At 41.2% G+C, this 14,851-nt stretch overlaps 1 protein-coding gene across 3 annotated transcripts in view; it reads right to left on the bottom strand.

The window, feature by feature from the left end:
- The window catches only part of LOC105203640 (nephrin), a 379,020-nt gene that overhangs the window by 22,059 nt on the left and 342,110 nt on the right, over positions 1-14,851 (bottom strand). For all 3 annotated transcript variants that reach the window (XM_011172495.3, XM_026132948.2, XM_026132949.2), the window contains one exon: positions 3,431-3,590. In XM_011172495.3, coding sequence (XP_011170797.1) covers positions 3,431-3,590 — 160 coding nt within the window. The remainder of the gene's footprint in view (positions 1-3,430; positions 3,591-14,851) is intronic.

Below are 14,851 nucleotides of genomic sequence, written 5' to 3'. Positions count from 1 at the left end.
TCGAGCATCCCGCATAATTCTTATAATCCAATAAAATTATTTTCAGATCTGCATTTAGGTAAATTTTTAAATACTTATTTCAACAAAATCAATTTTCCGTGTATAATAAAAGAAGATCGCCGTCACTGCACGTCACAAAAAAATATCAGAAAACTACGAACTTGTTTAACGCATCACGGACTCGCGTTCGATATTAATCGATTGCCCTATAATATACAAGTGCTTTGCTTCAGGAATATTGGCGGGTCGGACGGGAAGGGAAGATTTTTCTGTCGATCCGATAAAGCCGCGGTAGACGAGATAAAGCGACCGACGAGATTCGAGTACCTACCGCCTCGGCGTTATCTATACGGCGGAAGGGCGAAAGGTTTCTTTTACACGGAAGGTCTCCGGTCTGACGGCATGCCAATAATGACCTACATATCACAGTTGCATCTGGGAAAACACAAACGACAACGATATCGTACTGCGAACGATTTTTCTGACACGCCCCGGCGTTTTGTCACCCGCGCGCGCGCGGCGTGGGGACGGTCGTCACCCCTAACTGGCGGTGGAATCTCGTTTTATCAACGCGAGTTATGCAAAAAACACTAGTCTCCCTTTCCCACCGTCTTCCCGACGCGACGATATATATTTGTCCCGATTTATCTGCGTTTATCTACGCCTCCCTTTGTCTCCATTCGTCTCGCGCCCTCCTCGCGCAGAGGAGGAGGAGGAGGAGGAGGAAACAAACACAGGCATACGTATCTCATTGTGCGACCGAACGAGGCATTTCCGGAACTGAAACTCGTGGAAATTGATGATATTATGCGTATAATTAGAACGGCGATCAAAATGCTGATATAACGCGTTCAACGAACGCAACTGGGAGAATATATAAAACGGTAGTAGCCAAGTCCAGGCTGAAAAGCTTGTGATCTCGACCGGCTGAAAGTACTCATTATTAAACTCGGATTGCTTTTAGCATGTCACTTTTATTACAGACTTTTCAGCTTTATTACGTTCATAATTACTGCACATTTCCTATCGTAATTCGATTCGCAAAAGACAAGCGATTGTTATTAATTTTCGATGATGGCCGTAATGCAGCATTCCATGAGAGTTAAAGCTTTTTACGGTTTAATATTGAATTTAAGCGGCAAAGAACGCGCCGCGTTGCAGGCTTATTGTTCTTCCCTCGCTGCATTGTTCCATTTGTAGTATTTTCAATTGCCTCATATTTGAACTTTGATCACGGGTTTTTATTCGAACAAGCAGCAGCAAACAAATGCACCGTCAGAGAAATTTTACGATGAAAAGGTAAACGCGTGCGCGCGAGACGTGTGTGCGTAATTTGCGGGTGTAATTGTATACGCATTGTATTTATGGTGTTACTCGGATTTGTACATGATATCCGCATAAAATCAATACGAATTGTAGTCTAACTACAGTTTACTATTTTTTAATATAATAAATATCGCAACACCGTGATAATCATACGTGCTAATGGCATGTAATGACCACAGATTATTTTATTATTTATACGCATTAATATCGAAAATGGAGATCGTTACTTATATATTCATTACGTATTTACGTATTTACATTTATTTTTATTTTCATCCTATAGATTTCTTCTTTTGTAATTAAAAATATAGAATTTCTTGAAATTGTGCAGAATAAATATCAGACAAACTGCTGTACGCTTCTTGTCTGACAAATTGAGTAATTTACTGTAAAATCAACGATAAATCGAGTGATGATACTGACTACAGTATGCAGTTTCAATTAGTTCTCATAAAATTTAATTAACATTTATACATCGAAAAATGATTGAGCTATTTTGTTGTAGGCGTTAATTAATATTATTCGATTTTCAAATATCCATGTATGTGTAATATCCGATTATCATGCAAATCGGTAAAAGCGGTATGGTATTTTTGTTTGAAATATTTACGTTTTTTTGGCTAATACGTTAATAAATAATCTATTGTTACGGCTATCAATCTGAAAAAATCTGCCAATAGAGAAAAAGCAATTTTGCAAAAAAAAAAAAAAAAAAAACGCGAGACAATTTTGTTATGAATAAGTTAGAGACTTTCGTTATTTTTTTTCTGTACACACGCAAAAAAGAAAAGGATTATAAAATATAAAATAAAAAAATATAACACTATCAGATTTGAGAGTTAATATTAATGATAATAATATTCAAATTGTCTGTCGGTTCTTTTTTTGTAATAGAAAATCAGATAATGAATTATTAAAACTTTCCCTCCTTTCTCTTAAAAAGCTTTCCTTTTTATGTCACGTGTACATATGTGCTCTCTTTGCAACGACTGATTCGAACTGTGTATTGATTCGCAGGGTGAATTTGAAAAGTCTCTTGCTCTGTCTCCCTTAGGCAAAAACTTGTGCCTCGACTATCTTAAATTCCATTATATTACGATAGTGTCGATGACGTAAACAAAACGTTACGTCCTCTTTCCTAACACCGGCGTAATATCCAAGGGAATAAACCACCACGAAACCCGATTTCGATTCGAGGATACTCGCGAGATGTTGGCTTATCCGAGACTATTTCCTCTATCTTTACGAGGTCGTCACGATCCACGGTTAAATATTGAGGATCCTCGGCTGTCTGCGAGATTGGAACTCGTATGCGAGTGGTGCGAGGGTTTCACACTAAATGCCTCTGCGCGCGCGCGTCAATTGCTCCCGGATAGTATTACGAATTAGATAAGCGGCTCGCGCGAGTCAACGCGAAACCCTATCCCGTTATACCTTTTACGAAAATGTCGAATTAAAAAAATTCAGTTGACTTGAATTCCCTACTTTTGACATGCCTCGCCGTTTGATGTGATAAGATCTTAATTTAGTACTTTAATTCAAACGGAGCACATTCTCGAGTATCAGAGACTTCTTAAGCCGAGGGCGACATTTCGCCGAAAAACGTGTCCGGGAACGAAATTCGGATTTTCTCCCAAATACCTCGCAAATTGTGCGTCCTACAAGAAAAGTGCACGAAGTCCTTTCATGCCTCTTCCCGTTTGAGATCTCTTACTTGGGAGGGCCGCTTTGGTAATTCGTGCTCTAGAGAGAGTTTTCAAGAGCGAGAACCGCACACGTGTTCTGCCGTATTTCGGAAACTACGGTACGAATCACTTCTTTCTCAGAGGCGGCTTCCGTGTCGACAGTCGGCCGTATTCTGGGAATTGGATTTAAAAAATGTAGCCAACTCTAAGCACTCTTCAAATATTCACGACGAATGTGATTCCCGAGGTACACATGATTTATATAAAAAGGTTATATATAAATTTATATATAAAAGTTAAAACAGAAATCGTCTACTATCAGTAAGGATCTCATGATTTAAACACAGAAATGCGCGATAATAATTTATAGTATTTTCTTTAAGGACTATTGAATATTTTTCAATCACGAATCAACTTACATTTAACTCGAAAGTGCAGTGGTTCGCTGCGCGTCTCATTCATGGCGTTCGTTGCTGCGCAGACATAGCGGCCAGCGCTGCTTCTCGTCACACTTTGCAAAACGAGGCTCTGATTCGACCAGATGATCCTCGCCGACGTGTTATGCGCCAGAATTTGATTCTGCAAAGAAAAAGGTTTCAATTAAAATCAACTTATTGCACAGGCGAAAACGATACCGACGTAAATGTATACATTTATCACGCAACTGACAGAAAGAGAGAGAGAGAGAAAGAGAAGGAGAAAAGAGCAATTCTCCGCGAGAGAGGACTCGTTCTGCCGCGAGATCGAGCGCGCGATTTCATTTCTCGTTATTTTCTAATTTCGCGATAAATTAGAGATAAGCGCAACCGCGCGCACGTCTCGCTGCGATGTCTTCCTGCCTGTTACGACCTCTGTTCGTTATCGTATCATTCTTTTTTCTTCCCCACCCCGGTGAAATGCCACCGTGGACCAAGCGAGCGCTTTTATGACCGCGAAAAACAAAGGGGAAGTATCTTGCAAGATTACGAGCAAGCGTGTACCTGCGGTACTCATTATTGCACGCGCGATAGGGTCACTGCATCAGTCAATGAACAAAGAAAAACAACTTAATAGAATTACATTTTCAAGGAAAAAATTATATTTTAATCTTCGTATGAAAGTTAAATCTAAAAAAAATATCCATTTAGATGCAATTTATTATTTTAGAGTCTTATTTGAATATTTTTCTTAAACAACAGTCATTTAATGGTGATTGTTTAGCAATTGGTGCAATATGTGTGCAAAGATCCTAACATTCCCTCGAACGAATCACAATTGAATTTGTTAAATGGCTTATTTTTACGCTTTCAAAAGTTCACAACTTCTAACTGGTATATTTCGAAGAAAGAAAATCGCACGTTGTTGAGCAAAAATTGATTTTGAAGAGGAAGGATAGTACTATGTTTATGAGACCATCAGTTAAAGTATCGGAAATAATTTGCTTTCTCTGTAATATTTTTATGACTATACCCAAAATTACTTTTGGATCATTTTACCGCATTTATCTCAAAATCCTGACGTAATAGGCAATTTCTGCGAGCAGATTCGTGTTCAGCACATCAAATTACGTAGGAAACCACTCGTAATTCTCAAACAACAAAACCTCTGTGTTACGTAGAACGCTTAAGTTGGTTGTAATAAAATTTCTTGAAGCATGCTTGAATCTTCATAATTATTTTGATGGTCCAACAAAACTGATTTCATATCTGTATCTATCTGAATATTAATACACTTAAAAAAAAATTATTCTTTCCATGTATTCGAAATACATCTATTTTTCTCAAATAATAATGACAAGAATAATAAATATTAATGACAAGAATAATAAAATCTCTTATTTCATATTCATTTAAATTTTCGTTTAATTGAGTTAGTTATTAAATATTAGAAATAACAAAATTGCGAAAGATAATTTGAAATATTCCTTTTAAATATTCTTAATGAAAACAATTATTTCCTAATTTGTCAAAGAAGAATCCGTTGCTAAAATTGCTCGATGAAGTTTGCAATGACGCATACGTAAACAGAGTTAACATATTCCACGTTATCTGGCAGAAGATGCACGCGACAAATACGATTTCGCCAGTTTTACGAGAGGTTGCTGCGCAAGAGGGGTTACATGTCGCCGTAACAAATTTGCCGCTTTAATTAGCTCCAAAAGGGTGAGCCCCATTACGTCTTACTTTGTCCCTGTTTTCGCAACAAAATGAGAAGCGGGACGAATGTAGTGCTAATATCGTACTCCGTTGTGAAACTTGCAGCGGGAACGAACTCGAAGCGGAGTGGAACAGCCGCATGTCAGAGCCAACAAGTAGCTGGAGTCGGTGCACACGCCGCCGTCGGTGCCGTTGCCAAATGCAGGCCGAACCGCTTAATCAGGCGAGAGGCGACGGCCTTCGAAAGTTCCACGACCGCCGTCTACTACCTAATTTACAGGCTGGTCGCTGGCGAAACGCCGTAGTTTGTAACGTAATTACAAAGTCGATTATTAAAAACTAATATCGAACTTATTATTGAGAGCCATTTTCTCGGAGTTTCACGGTGAATGCATCACTCTAACACCCTCTCGCGTTTCCGTAAAAAAAACTTTCCACCATTGCATCCACCAATAATATCTTTTTACTCTACCTCGCTGTTGTTACCCGATCTTTTTATCTCCTTGCTGAATGCACGGCAGAAGTTGGACCCAAACGTAAGATTGTGAAAGGAATATCTCGGAGTTTGCGTGCGTCCGTCACAGTGCATGGCCCGTAAGTAGTAGTCGTGCCTATTTAATCAGACGACAAACGACAGTCGGGCATTTTTGTCTCGCCGGCAAATATTTTCCTCGGCCAGTACAAGTCTCGTAAGTTTTCTACCCTGTCCCTTAGTTTCTCCTACCAACCCCTCCTATCGTCCCCTCTCACCGCCATTCCCGTTCTTTATACCTTTTACCTCACTACCGTTTCCTCCATTACACCGGCGGACCCTCTTCTCTCCCGTTCCGCCAGAATCCGCTCGCCGAAGATAATTCGAAATCGATTTGAAACGAGGCCATTTGAATCTTGGAGAAGTTGGTGGGGTTGTGGGGTATAGATCGGGGAGCGCGTGAGGGGCGAAGCGAAGGGGAAGGTTCAGAGATTCCCTCTTCTTCCACCACTTCTGTCTTCCACCTTTCCGAGACGCGTTTCTTTCTCCTGGACGTCGCTCGGAGAAGTAGATTTATTCAATTGTTTTATAATCTCAGCAGCTCGACACGGCGCGTCGCAACGTCGTCTCCCATTGAAACCCCCTCCCTCTCCTTCTCCCGCGTTCATCGTATTTTTCGCTCGCGCGATTTCACGACAATAGCGCGGAGATATTTAATTACTTGTGCACGACTAACCGATAAGATCTATAAACTTATTGATCAGCGACATATACGAGCGATAAAATGTCAATAAGAGATTAACGTGCAGTTGGGGAGTTTATTTTTGAAATATGTTACAGCAATATTGAAGAATTTAATCAGAAATGATCTCCATTCTGTAAAAAAAAAAAAAAAAAATATATATATATATATATGAATTCGAAATGATTCAGAAAAAAAAGCTCGACAAATTTTTAATATTTCAGCCCCGTAACTCATGGCTCCATAAAGCGCCCAAATAAAATATCAGAGATGACACATTAAGCATTTTAGAGCACTTAGTCACTCGTATCACGATCATGTGAATTGAACGCGCGGATTGATATACATGGAGTTTTTTTTTTCGATTAAATTCGCACAATCTTGATTATATGAAATATGTATTTTAAAAAAAATAAAACGTAATAAAAAGCAATACAGAGAAAAAAACAAAAAAAAAAAAAAGATGAACGTGGCGTTTACGACCAACAGCAGCGTAACTCAATTAAACTGCATTGTAATCTATGTAATCAGCCATCCATGTGGTCGAGTCTAGGCTAGGAGGTTTAGCACGCTTAGCATAGGTTAAGCCCCGGTTAAATCCCGAGGTTTATCTTCGATTTACTTGCGGCAAGAGACGAAGCTCGGAAAGGAGTCGTTAAATGTTATACCTCGTTAAGCTCGGCGGAGAAAATTTTAAAGGAACGCCTTTACATCTTCCCTCTGTGTTGAAATTCTATATTCAATAATCTTGCAAAATAATCCTGATCACATTACCGCAACGTCGCAATTTCTTCCGCGTAATCTTCGTCCTTTATCTCAAGAAGAATTTATATACATATAATATAATAGAGAATTTTATTTCAATCTTCTTTGCATTTCTTTTGGAACGCATGTTTAATTGCACGACAGTTCTTCTGTAATTAAATACGCGTTCTAACAAAATGAAGATTGACATAAATCTTTGTATTATATTGATTATTTAAATCTCGTCAGCATCTTTATGCATATTATACTCTCTAAATTCATTAATATATTATTAACTAATTACTAATCGCAGTGTTATAACTGATTATCAGTGATTCACTGCTTATCATTGATTTTGATTAAGAGGGAGATACTTTGACTAATTGGAATCAGCTATTAAAAGCAGTGCATGTATTACTGATTGATGCGATTATGTTGAAAAGCAGCGCATGTATCGCTGATTGATATAGTTACAAGTATCGCACTGAAACCAGTAAGACGACATTTGTCCTTTCTTGATTTTTTTCACCAAGTTCCTTTTATTTCCTTAAAAACGAAAAAGTAAGAATAAAACTATTCGAAGATCACATGTTTTATTTTACGTTGCCTGCGTCAGACGAGAACTGCCGAAGCTTATCGGTCAAAACCACTATCAAAGAGACACTCCGCGATGGAGATTCGCTACACGAAGATCGATATCGCGGCAGCTTACACGTATGGTCCCGTTGCGTACTCCCGTCTCGGCAGAGATAGCGAAGTTTAAAGTTCCCTTTCGCGACTCGAATCCTCTAGCCTCCACCTTTCCGTTCCCACGAGTCGGGGTTCCGTTCTTTCGTCGTTTCCGTCCGCGTTTCTCCTCGTCGTCTCGACGAAGCGGAATGGAGAGTACGATATCGTCCTGTGTAGTCAGCTCCTGACTTTCGTTTATCTTTTCTTGCGACCGAGCCATTTCACGAAGAGCCACCATCCGTCCTGCGCCTCATCCTACTTATCCAATCTACTTCTCCACCTGGTGTACTTGTATTTGTCCGCGTAAGTAGATTCGTACCAGTAATTTCGTTCTAATTTAAACTCGCGATCATTCGTTTGAGTTCAATAATATAATGTAGTGAAAGAGCAATGAAAGTGTCAAAATTAGATAGTGAACGAGTCTAAAATGTGACGACAAGCCAAAAATGTGCGGCTTCAATCGCGACAATTGATATTTCAAAATTACGGCAACGGTAGAAAGTCTAACGATCATTCAAGTTTCTAAAATATTATAAAATCAAGAGCGACGAGATTCGCCAACTATTCCTGATAGAGTAAAATATAAATTCTAAATGGACTAAAATAAAAATCAGTGAATCGAGATTAAAAAGCTGTGCCAGATTCTATAAATTCTTGTTACAACTTAATGAACGCGAAATGGCGATCAGCCGATACGTATACGATTTTCCAAGCGAAAATCGAATACTTTGTTCAATCACGCGGCACATTTTGGCTCAGCGTTATTAATTTAATTTTATTACGGCGCTGCGGCGGATGCAACAAGGCCCTTTGATCAGTCAGTCCCAAAACTAGAAGCGGAGAGAGCACTACGCTTCCGATAATTAGGTTTCATAGGGTTTGCTCCGTAAATGAGGATCAACTAACTTCCCCATTGTGTCCATTCTCCGAGCGCAGACAGCTGACACCCTTCTACCTATCGACAAGCCTAATTGCATCGACCTAAGGGAATTGCTATCGCTAATGGCTAATGTTATCTATCTTTGTGTCTTTCGATACCTTCCTTTCGACGATCCCTTAAAAGATATTAGCGATACTAATGGGTTAAACGGGGCTACCTAACAAATGGGCGCAATTCGAAATTATTTTAGTTTACCAATGGTCGTATCGGCTGAAATGGTGATCGCGTTACTTATCCCGAGATCATCCCACGCGCTCCCTTTCCAATTCCTAAAACGTTCTCGCGCCAATCGATAGTAAGACATTCCATCCGCGACATTCGATTTCTAGGAACGCGTCTGAGATATTCCTCGTCGGTCCACGAAATCTTGGGACCATCGTACCGCCCGATGGCCCGTTCAATTTCGTTTTGGCATCACCTTTCGGATCCCGAGGATCTATCGAATTTTCTCGCGCCCTTCAAACGAGGATCGCCTCTCGTATAGGAATGCCTGCCCAGTTCTGGACGCAGAAACCACCTCCCATCACAGGAGGATTCTGTGCGGTCGCGTGATCCTCTCAGTATCCGTTCTTTCTCTCTCTCTCTCTCTCTCCTCTCTCTCCTTTCTTTTTCTTTCTTTCTGGTTAGACGCAGGCTCTCTATCTTTTTCTTAAGGAAAAAGAAAGAGCTTCTGCAGGATAGGAGAGGGGATCGTTCATTCCGGTCAGACGGCACACTGATTCTTTGAAAAATTGCCAACAAGCCGCGACCATACTTCCTTCCACTCTCCATTCCTTCCTTCCTTCCTTCCTTCCTTCCTTTCGTCCTTCCTTCCTGCTCCTTTTGCTTTCTGGTAGACCGCTATCCCTCAAAGGAATCTTTTTATTCCGTTTATTCTTGCGAGGCGGTCGCAAGCCGATGTCCTCGTTCTTCTTCATCCGCTCACAAACCGTTCTTTCAATCACCATTCGTGATTTGACTGCGACAGTAATTCGCGAATACATCGCGACGTGCAATCACGAACGCAATGTGTCGCGCGTATGCGTAAAGGTGCATTGATTCACAATCAGGCGACCGATACTAGTTTACCAAAGTTATTTGTATTTTGGTTTTAGCAGTAGAGCAATCCCAATTGCGCGCGGGGTCATATAGAGATGTGCTGTTACCGAATATTCGCAATGCGTTGTTGCGTTGTCGATTTTATTACGGTGGCGCAGAGTCGATCAATTACGATGTTGCGCGAATCGTACTATTTCTGACTGGGTTTTGCAAAATATTTTTCGCACAGGACTGTTATAAATCTTTTTTCGAAGCACAATTTTTTCTAATTTCCTATCAAAATACGACTGAGAATTGTTATTGTAAAGAGGAAATGCTCCCACAAAAAACTATGTGCAAATCCTTATTTTTCTTTCTTTAAATTTTCTATAAAATATGAATATATCTAAATTTGCATTAAATAATATTAAAACGGAAGAAAAAATAGAATATGTAATCAAATAAAAATTTTAAATTTTTCCAAAGACAAGTAACATAATTCTCAATGTTAAATATAATATTGATTACGTGCGCCTATCTACTTATAACAAAATACATATATATTTTTTTATGTGTGTATAGAAGATGCCTCAAAACTAAAGAAAATGCTTTATAAATTATTAAAAATTTTAAGGCAATAATAATATTTTTAAAAATTTGTGTTTTTCTTTTACTTTTTAACAGCTAATAACTATAGACAGAATATAAGTAAAATTAAAGTAATGCAGTCTTTTTTCTCGAGAAAGAAAATATTGTATTTATAATATAATATACTTTTTTAGAAGCATCGTAAAAGCAATAATTGAAAAATTCAGAATATGAAACTTTAATGATATAAACTTGAAAACATTTATATTGAATTTATTTTGTATGATAAACACTGGTCTACATCAAATTATTATTTTTTAATTCTGTAATTTTATACTTTAATAACCATTTACTTTTCACGTTGCAAAATATCTCAAATAATATTTCAGCATGTTTGTAGCTATCACGGAATATTTATATCCAAGAATATCTAAAAATACTTGTTCTTTTACAAATATTATTTTTGTGTATTGGAACTATTAATATTTCAAATAACCTATGTCCATGTTTCTGCAGGTCCTAAAAACGTTATATGTTTATACATGCTGGAAACGTATCCAAACACGCTTTACCAAAGATTTTAGCACGAATGTTTTTGGCGTTGTCAGGGAAAGTTTGACAATTGCAATAGATGGTTGTACTGAGCCATTAAAATCAGTCGGGATCAATAGCGTCCAGAATTTTGGTCTGTGTATTCGGCGGAATGTCAGAGATACGGCGTGGAAGTAGTTCCGAACAGCTGTTCGAAAGTTGCCGACTATCGGGGCTGTTTTTAGGAGTGCCGGGCGAAGAGTGTAGGTGACTACGCGATCAGCTATCGTTCCCGATTCCCCGCCGCCGTGTCTTATCTCCTAACGAAAAATTGTGAGATCGAAATCGTACGAAACGAATCCGCGCTCCCACCCCATTCGGAGTCCCGAGTCGCCTTTAGCGGGAACCCCGACACGCCTTGATCGCGATGGTAGTGAAATTGATTGATGTACGGCCCGCCGAATTCTCGACATCCACTTTCTCGAGAACCCACGTACACACGTGCACACGTACACACGTGTGTATGCGCTCACGCTTTTCGACTCCTTCGCGCTCTCGCACCCCGTGCCACATTAAGATCCGAACTTGTCGGGCCGAATCTCACGTGAGAGGCAAGTGCACTCGGTAGATTCGCAACGCGGAAACTGTTATCCTTGGCGCGCGCGGCGCGCTTGTGCAATCCAATCGATGTATGTACAAAAGCCACGACGCCGATACGAGTGCATCAAACAGCGGCGGGGCGACGTGGAATTTCAAGTTTGATCGATATCGCCCGTCTCATGCCGGCGAAATCCATTCGCGTTGGAATTCAGGAGGGAGAAACGGTTTTTTATTTCCTCAACGTCGTTTTTCGATGAACTTAAAATATGTTAATGACGTTCCAACACGGCTGAAAGTTTCTCGGAAGGGGCAGGGCGATGTATTCGCTGTCAATTGTTGCACCTTCTGTACAAAATGGATTCAAAGTGTCTCTTAATGGCGAGCGAAGGCACCTGGACACGAGAGGGAGACTCGAAGGAGCTCGAGATAAATTCTCGATCTTCCTGCGTGTCTAGGAGGACAACGGTATTAATGGAAGCCTACCGGCAGTACGCTCGGTCAATCCACTTTGCGAGAAAAGATGAAGAGTTGAGAGAATCCTTTCAGACTCTCTCCTCGTCTAAACCGGCCGGCCGATTGGCTCGTCGATGCTGCAGGTAGGTACAGAACTTTTCTATTGTCCCCGTGAATGATAGAACCGACTTAATCACTGCACTCCATTATGTCGGCTACCCCACATTTCTTTCTTCGCCTTCTCGATTTCTTCCTCCTTTTCGCCTTATTCTCTTCCTGGCCCCTGTTATTTCCGTTTCTCTTTCACTTTCCGGTTCTATTCAATCCCGTCTCGCTCATGCGTCGTTTCCTCCATCCCCCGCCCCGCTTTCTTCGCTCGCCCTCCGACCGTTCATGATTCTTTCTCCCTCTTTACGATTGCCACTCAAAAGGTTACTGCTGCCCGAAACGCTTTTCTAAGACTCCGGTCCGATTGCTAGCTCGGGATTGATTGGCAGATAGAACGTGCCAACGGCCCTTATAATTCCTAGGCAAACCTTTCCGGATGAGTGAAAGGGATCGGCCACACCGAATGAATGAAACATTTCTGGTGTTTCCGAGCGCGAACGTGAAGATCCATCCCAACGAGATCTAAAAGCAATCGCGTTAAAGACGCGAGGAATAATCAACATGAAAGTAAGACAAAATAGAAGTCAATCATTTCTTGCGTTACAACACTTGATGTGTCTTCTAATTATTAAAAATTATCATCCTTCAATCTGAGGAAAACGAATCAGCGTCAGTTTCTGCGCTATTTAAAAAATAATCGTTTGAAAAGAAGGATGAGTGTATTAAACCAAGGAATCTTCAGCGCTCATCTCTACTTAAACGTACTTTTCTTCTGAAAGAAAAGTGCTCAAAGTATCCGACTTCCGTTATTTCCAAGAGTTCGATAATCACCGAGAAGTCCAAATACGTTTGTGCAGTGTGTGTGTGTGTGTGTGTGTGTGCGCGCGCGCGTGTACGCGTGTGTGCGCGTGTGTACGCGTGTGATTGCGGATAGTTTTAAGAACCAGTTTTACGATAATGGCGCGAATCGGGTGCGGTTGGATAATCCATCCATCGTTCGAAGGCACGTACAAAGACTAGGAGGAGCTTAGCTAGAGGGTGAGAAGCGGATCGCGCGACTACAAGAGACGATTCGCAAGCAAGAGGAAGAAATTCTTCGCGGGCAAAGAACGCGGTAAAGGGTAATAAGGGAGAGGGAAAGAAGTAGAGGAGGGGATGACATAGTCGGTGCGATAGTCAGGCGCTCTCCCTCCAGAATGAAGTCGGATCATATTTTTAAGATGCAATTTCGAGGGAAATCTCTTACGCGGTAGCAGCTGCTCGCCGCCCACCGTTAGCCCGTTTCCTGCAGCCCTTCGCGACGTATATCCGGCAAAAGGTCGCCGTGCGACGAAACGAAAAGAGGGCGGGAGCGAGGGGAGTGAGAAGGAGGGCGGCGGGGCAGTGGAGGATGAGCTGGGTTAAAGTGAACGACGGAACACGGAAGGGATATGAGGCCCCGGGCTGATCCCGGAAAAGACCGGAGGAAAGCTAATGCGCCGCGCCGCTCCGCGTCGCGCCGCGCGCTCCTGCGGGATTCCTGGCTAGCGTAGCCGATGGTAATATAATTATGGCGTACATATATACATGTGCACCGCAATCTTCCGCCAGGTGTTATGGCCGTTGGATTAATGCATTAAGATCAGAGGGGGGGGGGGAGGTCGAAGGGGGAGAGTGGGCTTTGAAAGCTCGGGAGAACGCAGCGGATCTTCCATTTAAGCTTGTAAACATAATTATGAACTTATGAGTTTTAAGAAACATTCGTTAAACATTCTGTCGAATGCTTTATGATGAGCGGGAAAGAAAGAGTTTGTGAGAAATTGCGATAGTTTCAAAGTACGACGTTATATTTCTGGAAATATATATTGACTGTGTATAAGATTAGTTATAAAGTTTATGAAATTATTTGAGCGACTGAAAGATGCCTGTCAAGCTGTCTCTTTTAAACCGTATTATATTACACATGACGAAGTTGCGCAAGTTATTGGCCGAGTAGTCCGATAAAAAGTAACGTACGGTCATTTATAATCGTGACATTCCGTAACTTGAACTACGCCTGGAAATTGACTTTACCCAACTTTTATTTTTGTCGTCAACGTGCAATGAAATAATACAAGTTTTATAAAGTTTGTGTTTAAAAAGTAGTAAAAAGATTGTTCTCATCGAGAGAATGATCGAGAATTTCTTCAATGTTGAGAAAAAAAATTAACGCGCAGCCATTCGTGATCGTGAGATAATTTGAGCTACGTCCGCAGATTAAACTTTATTAAAATGACGAGTGCGCGCGTATGTCGCTGGCGTCCCGATGCCTTTAGACTTGTGGGGATTACCGAGGGACGACAAAAATTAGTGTACAACTATTCGTGATCGTTCGCCAGGTGTATCGCGGGCTTCTGGGGCCGCAGCCGGTGATCGGGACGATTAGAATTCAGGAGACGCGCTTCCGCGGCTGCCACTGATACACAGGCCAAAGTTTGTCGCTGATAGTCCCGAGTACGCCTTGGGAGCGTTCCTTTAACTTCCGTCTCCGCTGCAATTGCCGCGCCGGTAGATGTATACACAATGCGCAACGGCAGCGGCGGCGGCGGCGGCGGCAGCGTTTCGAAATTCAAGTAGCGCTGCCTAGAATAAGCAGGCAGGCAGTCTCCCGAGGCAACTATCTCTCGTATGAGCTGGGACCGACTAACGTTGGTTACGCTTTGATACCCGTTTTACGCTCGTTGCACGCCTTTTATTCCCCGAGATCCAACGACGTCGCAAGGTAAATTATGTATACGGCATTCAATCTAACTCGGTATAGCT

This window comes from Solenopsis invicta, chromosome 16 (genome assembly GCF_016802725.1).
Source record: "Solenopsis invicta isolate M01_SB chromosome 16, UNIL_Sinv_3.0, whole genome shotgun sequence".
NCBI classification, from domain to species: Eukaryota; Metazoa; Arthropoda; class Insecta; order Hymenoptera; family Formicidae; genus Solenopsis; species Solenopsis invicta.
Note: the sequence above shows the minus strand (reverse complement) of the source record. Positions and strands in the feature narration are given on the sequence as shown.